The 10315-nt window shown below is 43.1% G+C and overlaps 1 protein-coding gene across 1 annotated transcript; it reads left to right on the forward strand.

Annotated features, from left to right (window-relative positions):
- The first annotated feature begins 951 nt into the window (after positions 1-951).
- On the forward strand, positions 952-5958 carry LOC109777282 (extra-large guanine nucleotide-binding protein 3). Its single transcript, XM_020335933.4, has 9 exons — positions 952-2403; positions 2486-2623; positions 2726-2830; positions 2947-3129; positions 3594-3771; positions 3854-4098; positions 4418-4590; positions 4889-5086; positions 5272-5958. The coding sequence occupies exons 1-9, from the start codon at positions 1330-1332 to the stop codon at positions 5702-5704; spliced, it is 2727 nt and encodes a 908-aa protein (XP_020191522.2). The 5' UTR covers positions 952-1329; the 3' UTR covers positions 5705-5958.
- The last annotated feature ends 4357 nt before the right edge of the window (positions 5959-10315 follow it).

Consider the following 10315-nt stretch of genomic DNA (forward strand, 5'->3'; position numbering starts at 1 on the left):
TTGTCTTTGAGTCAACATTTTGTAAGTGTGTCCAAGAAAAGAAACATACCGATTTCTGTCTACAATAACCAAACATGTCTGTCTACATTTGGTGAAGTTTACCGAGAAACAAATCAACTTTCAAAGTAATGTATGAGAGTTTAGATCACTACTTACAGAGGGAGAATCAAATAAATTACGTTCAAAATTTTGATTGATACACAACCAGCGGTCATATGAACCGGGAACCTAGATCCTGCCAACCTCGCGAGTAGTCCCTCCCTCATTTCGGGGTTAACCCATAACGTCTCGCAATAAATTCCCTTGAAAGACGGAGCAAACGGAGGGTGATCGAGGGAAAACTGAACGCATTCATACAAGGGTTCCCCCACTAAACATTTGCAGATTATATTCGGACCAAATTTGTTCATACTTTTTCTATATTTACAAAAATATTTTTGGTGCGTAGGATGGAATACTCCCTAGAGAGGTATAATTGCTCGACATACCCCCAACCCCAAACGGATTCCGCCAACCCCGCTCGCAATCCTCCACCATTTGGGGTCAACCCTCAACAGAAGGAGTGATGGGAGGGCGATAGAGGGTAAACCGAACGCGTTTCTCCCCACGGTCTAGTAGAAACAGACGAGCTCCGTCAGCCCACGGGCATGTTTACTGCGGATGGAGGAAGTGCCCCCTTTTTCCAAATTTGTAAGGCCTATGAGTTTTGTGTTTGAGTCAAAAGTTTGTAAGGCACACATGAATTTTGTGTTTGAGTCAAAAGTTTATTTTTTTGGAACTTTGCAAGGCATGAACCGGGAAGCAGAGAGTGTCTCTCCAGATTTTTCATTTAGCCGTTGATTAACTTGTTACCACTCTAGTCCAAGCACGGTGAAAAATCCACTCTCACCGTCACACACCACAGCACGGCCACGCCAGCGGCGAAATATCCCCAACGGCCGTCGTCTCCCCAAGTCTGAACCCGCTCTCGCTCGCCCACCATTTCCTTTCCACCCCGGAGTTCGGCGGTAAATCTCGATTCCGCGGTTGGTGGCGCCCGTCCGTCCAACCGCGCCGTCCCTTTCCCCGCCCGGCGGCTTGACCCGTTCCACAAAGATTTGGATTTTCCTCTTTCCTCCGGTTGACCGGCCTCGCCGATGCGTGGTGGTAGTTGGCGGGGTGGGGAGCGCGGGGCCTTGACCGTCGCCCAGGCAAGCCAGGCCGGATAGGGCGGCGGCGACGACGAAGCAGAGAAATTCCCCACCAAAGGACAGAGCTTTTTTCGACTCCACCGAGCTCTCCTTGCGCGGCGGGTGTTCGGCGGATTGCGCCGGAGGAGGGGAGGGGGAGATGTCGGGGGCGACGGAGACGGCGACCTGGGAGGAGATGCTGCGGCGGATGCTGCCGCCGGGGACCGCCATCCCGGAGGGCGCGGCGGGGAACCTCGACTACTCCATCGCGCTCGAGTACGACGGCCCGCCCGTCGCCTACGAGGTGCCCAGGATCGCCCCCGTCGACATGGCGGACGTGCCCACGGCCGAGCCTGTCTCCGCCTCCTACGGGCTCCTCGGGAACGGCGGCGCCACCGTGCCCGTCGCGCCCGTCTTCAGGCCGCCGGCGAGCCGGGCGCGCGCCGAGCCGCCGCAGGCCAGGAGAGGCGCGGGGCCGGCCGACTCGGCGCCGCGTGACGAGGCCTCCAGGCCGGCAACCCGGGCGCGCCAGGAGCCGCCATCGCCCGTGCAAGTTAGGAGGAGCTCAGAGTTTGCCCATTCAGGCCCCCAGAATGAGGGGTACTCCGACTCTGACGATGACTCCCGGCGCTCCGTGTCGCGCGAGTCTGCGCCGAGTTACCGGGGCCAGAACGACGGCGGCAGGCATGCCATGGCTGCGCCGCAGGGGAGGAGGTCTCACGTGGTGACCTTCGGGCTGGCAGATGATAGCAAGTATGACCAGAGCAGCGAGCTCGACGACACCAGGTCGGAGCAGTTCGTGGCGGTGACCAGGACGGAGAAGAGGGGGAAGACCTGCGACCGGTGCGGCAAGAGGAAGTGGGAGAGCAAGGAGTCGTGCATCGTCTGCGACAAGAGGTACTGCGGCTACTGCCTGCTGAGGGCCATGGGATCGATGCCGGAAGGACGCAAGTGTATCACTTGCATTGGCCGGCCGATCTATGAGGGCAGGCGGTCGAAGCTGGGGAAGAGCTCGAGGATATTATCACGGTTGCTCAGCTCGCTGGAGGTAAGGCAAATCTTGAAAGCCGAGAAGGAGTGCCAGGCCAACCAGCTCCGGCCCGAGCAACTCATCGTCAATGGCTTCCCTCTTTGTCAAGAAGAGATGTCAGACTTGCTTAGCTGCCCACGGCCTCCTCAAAATCTGAAGCCCGGTAGATATTGGTATGACAAGGAGTCAGGCCTATGGGGAAAGGTAAAGCTTATTGGTAGTAGAGGAACATAGCTTTCTTTAAAGCCTGTATTCGTTGCTAATAACCCGCCATTTACACTTTCAGGAAGGGGAAAAGCCAAACAGGGTTGTCAGCACCAACCTGAACTTCAATGGAAAGATTCAGCCCAATGCTAGTAATGGCAACACTCAGGTTTATATGAATGGAAGGGAAATTACCAGCATCGAACGGAAAATTCTGAGGGTAACTCTAAGCTACACAAAATTGAGAATCCTGTGTACATTATAATTATGGTGTGTCTGTATTTTTATTGGGCTTTTCACAATATCTGCTTTATTCTTACAGTTTGCACAAGTTCAATGTCCCCGCGATACTCACTTCTGGGTCTATCATGATGGTGGATATGAGGAAGAAGGCCAAAATAATATCAAAGGGAAGATATGGGAGTCAGTATGTATCTTGTTCAACGCAGTTTCAATTCTTTCTTCTCCCTTTCTTAAATTAATGCATCCTTCCTTCTTATATTGCTTGTTTTAACTTGATTGTCTGTATCCCCTGTTATGCAGCCTTTGACACGTTTTGTGTGCACCTTGGTTTCACTACCGGTGCCTCCTGCAAACTCTGTTGAGCCCAGAGATGATGCTCCTTATTCAGCAAGAACAGTGCCCGAATACTTAGACCAGAAAAGGATACAAAAACTTCTTATTCTTGGATCACCTGGAGCTGGAACAAGCACCATATTTAAGCAGGTCAGACCCTGTTCTTGTAGAAAAATTTAATGCATTAGGTTCTGTTAGATGTTTATTTGGTTTGGACTTCAACTTACCTTTATGCTTCCAGCGAACTATGGCTGGAAGTTGATTGCTAAAGTTTTTCCCTACATGTAGTACAGCGGTTTGGTGTATAAACTATTTTTTTTACTGTTCTGGAGTTTGGCTAGTTTTTACATTTGCAAATGTTTCAGATGACATTTTTATGCGTGCCGTGGTACATTCTCCTACAAGCTAGTGGGTATTTATACATTAGTCTAGTCGCCGTAGCCTCATAGGTATCTTTGCTTCAGACAAATGTCTCAAAGCCTTTATGGAATATCATAAAAGGTTGTTCATCATATCATGCAATCTCGAACTGAATCCTGAAAGTCCAATTCGTTTACTTTTGACTTTTTATTTATCTTGTATGTATTTTCATGGTGTTCGGTTTTACGACACAGGCTAAGTTACTATATGGAAGTAGATTTACCCCAGAAGAACTTGACAATATCAAACTAATGATCCAAAGCAACATGTTTAAGTACCTTGGGATTCTGCTAGAGGGCCGTGAGCGCTTCGAGGAAGAGGCTTTGGCTATATCAAATAACCCAAACTCAGAGGATGAGGATACACAACAAGGTAGCAAGGAAACAAATATTTCTGCCACTAATGTTTTTGAAGATCATATGCAGCATGCTGAAGTTTCTTTTTTTGTATGCAGAGGAAAACGAATCGAGTGGTTTAAATTCCTGCATATACTCAATAAATGCAAAGCTGAAGAAGTTCTCAGATTGGCTTTTGGACATCATAGCAATGGGAGACCTAGATGCCTTCTTCCCTGCAGCTACACGTGAATATGCTCCAGTCGTTGATGAGTTGTGGAAGCATCCTGCCATACAAGCAACATATAAAAGAAAGGACGAATTGTATTTTCTCCCTGATGTCGCTGAATATTTCTTGAGCAGGGTATACATCAAACCATTTATATGTGATTTCAGTGCGGAATGGTCCCTTACTTTAACCTGTTCACAGCCTGTATTACAAAGATTATGCTGCACCAGCACTTCATATTATGACAACTAAGCAATACACGTGCAGTTTAATCTAAGAAATGCAACTTGTCAATCTCATAAGGGTCTTTTGTGTTTCTGGACTTCACCCATTGTCCTTCCTCTCTCTAGAATTGTCCAGCATAGCAGTGCATGTCCCTTGCTTTTGTGTGTGTACACAGTAATTGTTATTTGAGTACCTAAATTGATTTGTTTCTTTTATGCCATCCTTGCAGGCTATTGAAGTATCAAGCAATGAGTATGAACCTTCAGAGAAAGATGTCTTGTATGCTGAAGGAGTATCACAAGGAAATGGATTGGCCTTTATTGACTTCACTCTGGACGAACGGAACCCTATGTCAGAACTCTATGGTGACAGTCATGACCCAAGCTCCCAGGCACAAAACAAGTAAGCTCTGTTCCTGGCTCATGTATAAGCTGCATCTAAATCCTTCTATTTGCTGTCTACAGTTTACCTGAAAAAGTCTTGCAATCTTTTTAAAGATATTAACATTGATGTCGGTATTGTGGAATGTATCTGTTGATCGTGGTGAAAAGACATAGCCACTGTAATTTTCCCTACTTCATCAGTAGTGCAGTATGTAGGTTGCCTGCCTTCTGCATTTGCATGGGTTGATGACTCTTTCCTCGTGAGAAACAAGTTGCAAAAAAACTTAATTTTCTCATCTACTTTTACCCCTTATCAGATATCAGCTGATTAGAGTCAATGCCAAGGGCTTGAATGAGGGCTGCAAATGGGTTGAAATGTTTGAGGATGTCCGCGCGGTTATATTCTCTGTAGCACTCAGCGACTATGACCAGCTGGGAGCCCCTGCCAGTGGCACCAGTAGGCGCCTCGAGAATAAGATGATTCAGAGCAAGGACTTGTTTGAGGCCACAATCAGGTAAAGTAACCTTGTCAGTTGCATTTGCTAAATGGTCCTGTAGGGGCTAACAATCTGGTAAACTGCACATTACCGATTCTGTCTTGCCTAATATAGAGAATGAGAACATTTTTACAGCTTGCCTAGGGTTAGCGAAGCTCAATTCCTAGATGAAAACTTATTGAATCTATACATTCTTTGCCCAGGCACCCGTCTTTCCGCGACACACCATTCGTCCTGGTGCTCAACAAGTTCGACATCTTTGAGGAGAAGATCGGGCGGTCCCCACTCACCGCCTGCGAGTGGTTCAGCGACTTCGACCCGCTCCGCACCCACAACAACCAGTCGATGGCACAGCAGGCGTTCTTCTATGTGGCGATGAAGTTCAAGAACCTGTACGCGGCGCACACGGGCGACCGGAAGCTCTTCGTGTGGCAGGCGCGTGCCCGCGACGGCCCCACCGTCGACGAGGCCTTCCGATACATCAGGGAGGTGCTCCGGTGGGAGGACGAGAAGGAGTACGGGGGCTTCTGCCCGGACGAGTCCTTCTACAGCACCACCGAGCTCAGCTCCTCCCGCCTCGTCGAACAAGACTGGCAGCAACATCCTGCCGCCGACCAGAGACAAGGGAGCACATAGGCTGTTGTTGCTAATTGTACAGTGCTGCTGCCGTTGTTGTGTTAGCTAAGCCAGCGTTTATACATACAGCTTGTTCAGTGTGGACCATTGTTGTGTAGTGATAAATTTGCTGATAGATATAGCTAAAGCCTAAAGGGAAAACACATGGCTGCTTTGTGATACCATTTGGTTCTAAACTGATGGTGATGGATCTATTTGGGGTTCATGCAGCTGGAGAAATCAAAATGCTCTGGACCAGCTTAGATTGATGTCAATTGTTGTCCATGTTTCCCTTGCCAAATTGTGGCAAAATTTTCTACTTTCTCTTTGGCCAACAGTAAAAGGTTTTTAAGCGGGCTTAACCCCTTTCCGTTAAATGAATTGCGGAAATACAGCGCCGATCCGACAGATGTTGAGAGGACGGGAAGGTGAAGGTTCCCAGCGAAATCTATATGTATCTATATCTGTACCTATTACCTATATTATATTATATTATATTATATTATTATTATATTACACTAATACAAATCTATATCTATACCTCTATACCCCTACTTAATTTTAATTTTAATTTTAATACTAACAATAATATAATAATAATAATATTTAATTTAATTTTTAATAATAATAATAATAATAATAAAGTAAGGTGCGTTTCGACAATTTTTTCATCCGTTCACCGCCGATTCTTATTCCTATCCGAGGTGGTATTAAATTCTTATGCGTTTGTCTGCTAGAAAAAGAATTTTTGTACATGGGCCGCACATGTGGAACAGCGAAGCCAGCCCACTTTTTTTTTCTGCCCACGCAGATGAAACAATTCTATGTCTAAAAAAAATGAAACAATTCTATTTTCCGCACAGACCAACAAATAGTCAGAATTTCGCACGGGACAACTGATAATGGGATGACCAATTTTCTCCGTTTCTCTGTTTTTCTTCTTTTTTATTCTCCTTTTCCTATCTCCTTTTTCCCTTCTAAGTTTATTTTTCTTATAAAATTTATTCGTAAATAAACAAAATCTCAAAAAATGTGCGGAATTATTTTTTTTAAAAAATATTGTAACTTGCAAAAAGTTTCCAATTTGTTCAAAAAATGTGTTCGTGTATAAAAGATACACATCTTCCCGGCTTGAAAAAATATTCATAAATTCAAATAATTTTCCTATTTTTATAAAAAAATTGGTGTTTTTCAGAAAATGTTTGTGAATTTTAAAAGATGTTCCCTTTCATATTTTGTTCGTGTTTTTCCAAAAGTGTACATAATTTTCCAAAAACTGTTCAGTATTTAAAATATTGTTCATGTTTGCTACACTATTCAGAAATTTCATACCTTAAATCCCTCTCTTGAAAGGATTGAAAGGAAAAGTACACTAAATAACTCACGGGCCTTCTCTGGCATACGATGACGTAATAAAACTCTTAAATATCCTCGATCATTGACTGGAAAAAATTGGATTGATTCCTTCACAAGCGGCGAAACCGAAAAGTTAAACGTTCCTTTTTCGTGTGCACACAGGGTTTTACTTGTACATTTAATTATCACTGACTTTAAATGCATACTATTTTATCTCTCATTGCAACGCACGGGCATATGTGCTAGTACTAATAAAGCAACGTGCGTTTCGCCAATTTTTTCATCTGTTCATCGTCAAAAATAATTTTTTTTCTATCTGAGGTGATACTAAATTCTTATGTGTTCGTCTCCTAGAAAAAAAAGGCTTTTCCAGAATTTCGTACGTGGGCCGCGTGCTGTGGCCCACCGAAGCCATCCCAATTATTCCTCTGCCCACGCAGCTGGGGAAACGCTATTTTCGGCGCTGGGCAAATAATAGTCGGAGCTTTGCACATGGCAACGAATAATGGGCTGGCACATTTTTCTTTGTTTCTGTGTTTTACTTCTATTTTTATTCTCATCCCCCTATCTCTTTTTCCCCTTCCAAATTTATTTTTGTTACAGAATATATTTCATAAATTCAAAATTCTCAAAAAACATTCAGAAAAAAATAAAAAATTTGGAAAATGTTTAGAATTCCAAATTTTTGTTGCTACTTTGAAAAATATTCGGAACTTAAAAAATGTGTGCCATTTTTTCTAAAACAAATATTGTTTTTAAAAATGGTTCGAGAATTCTAAAAAGAAAATGGTATTTAAAAAATGCTCCAAATTTAAAAATATCCTTGGTTAGTGAATTTTTCACAATTTAAAATAATATTCACGTATAAAAGATAAACATTTTCGGAAATTTTTATGAATTACAAACATATGTTCCCATTTAAAAAAATGTTGACAAATTCAAATAGTGTCCGTATTTTTATTAAAAAGTTGGTTCTTTCAAAAAATGTGTGTGAATTTTGAAAGGTGTTCCTATTTCAAATTTTGTTCGTGTTTTTATGAAAGTGTTCATAATTTTCAAAACCTGTTCTGGATTTTAAAAATGGATGATATCTCCTACAATATTCGGAAACTTCATACCTTAAAATCTCCTCGATTGAAAGGAAAAGTAGATTGAATAAGTCATGGGCCTTCTCTGGCGTACGATGACGTAACAAAAGTCTTATATATGTCCTTGATCAATGAATGAAAATATAGCGGATTGATTACTTCACACCCGGTGAAACCGAGAAGCTAAATATTCTTCACGTGCACATAGAGTTTTGCTTGCACATATAATTCTCAGTAACTTTAAATGCATATTATTTCATCTCACGTTGCAACGCAGGGGCATATGTGCTTGTTTTAGTAAATTCTAATGGACACTTGGCATGTATCTCCTTGTTACTACTTATTACATTAGCATCCTTAGCCATGTTTGATTAATAAAACCAATTTGACCCTCGTTGCAATTTTGGATGTGAAGTATAACCAAAGTTTTAAATAGCGCGCTAAGCCTCTTAGCGGCGGACATCTTCTAAATGCTATAGCGAGCTATTTAAAATGTTTGCTCGTGTGTTGGACTAAAAACCCTTAGTGTAGGACCTCTTTTAAACGCTATAGCGGGCTATTTAAAACCATGAATATAACAGCTTATTATGTTGCACCCATTTCTCTTTTTATTTTGCCCCCCCCCTCCTCCCCCCCCCCCCCCCCCAACACACACGAGAATAGCTTTCATTTAAGCTATGTTCTTGCTATCAAAAATTTATTCCATTCAATACAATGAAAAGCAGGCCATCACCTGATTAGCAACTCATATGTTTATTGTCGTATCACACTGGAATTGGCCACATTACACCAATTAAATTAACCGTACTCCATAGCGAATTTGGGATGCTCACACCACATACTACATCACCAGAGAACGGAATTAAAAGAAAAGGGGAAATATATTGATTGTTCAACGAGAGGCCAGAAAGGGAATAAGGTTAGATTTGGGTGCCGTCAAGAAGTGGCAGTGAAGAGGGTTAAATAATGAGAAAATTGCTTCTATACCATCGACAACATCTGCAATGGCTCATTTGCCATCCAACAAGGCTCTTGTTCTTACCTCCCAACGCATTCAAATTATATTGCTTATTTGTCATGGCCGTTAGTCTGCCATTACCGAGTCTCCGTTTTCCTGTCAGTTTTCTCACAAAATCCAATTTTAGCCTCACTTTAGATAAAAATAAACAAAAACAAAATTCAACTCACGCACGGACCCGACCCTCCCTATCTCCACGACTCCACGCATGCACCCGACCTTCCCCAATCTCCACACACGCGCGTGCAACGACGGCCCAGCGAGCCGCAATGGAGGAACCGTCGCCGGCGCCACCACAGCCCCTGTCGCCGCTGCCGTGCCGCTGTGCCTCAAAGCTTCATGCCCACCGCATCTTCGACGCTCTCCAGGCGACGCCTCATGGGGAAATACATATGTTAGATAGTCACTCTATTTTTGCTGGAATGCTGAAAATAGAGGGGAAATGCTGTCAATTTTTTTTCTAGACATGTTTTATAGTTGTTGATTATTTGCCATTGAGGGCAAGACAGTCATTTTGGCCACTTACCATACTGAGATAACACTAGACTAACTGCTAGTGGTATATAAGCACTAGAATTTGTATGTGTTTGGTATATAAGCATATGAGCCTTTGTTGGATGGTAAATAAGCCATTGCAGAGGTTGTCAATGGTATAGAAGCCATTCTCTCTTGATAATAGTTATTGTCAAAAGAAAAAACAAGCTAACCATGCGTTTGGTTATCAGTAACATATGCACACAAATATACTTCAAGAGGTGAGTTATCAAACATCAACACAATACCTTATAGTTTACTACGAGATCAATGATTGCATCGATGATACGATGGATATACTTCGATTCAGCAAGAAGTTCACTAAAAGGATTGCTACTCTTAACAAGGTAATGCAACTCCTGTAATAATCCGCAACACGATAATGGCTTTTCCACCAATAATATATGGGGCATGAGGCATATCTTGTATGAACATGATTTTGTCCCAGAAATAGCAAGATGCTTCAAACTAAAAAGTTACAGCAAATGAAAATGAGGCGATACATTGTTAAAAGTACTACAATCTATCGAGTGCAGCATTAAATATCACAAATGGAAAAAAATACAGCCAAGGAAAATGAAGCGATAAATAGGTATAAGCATTACATGTCTATTAAGTGCAACATTAAACATCACA

The sequence above is a fragment of the Aegilops tauschii genome, chromosome 7 (genome assembly GCF_002575655.3).
Source record: "Aegilops tauschii subsp. strangulata cultivar AL8/78 chromosome 7, Aet v6.0, whole genome shotgun sequence".
Classification (NCBI taxonomy): Eukaryota; Viridiplantae; Streptophyta; class Magnoliopsida; order Poales; family Poaceae; genus Aegilops; species Aegilops tauschii.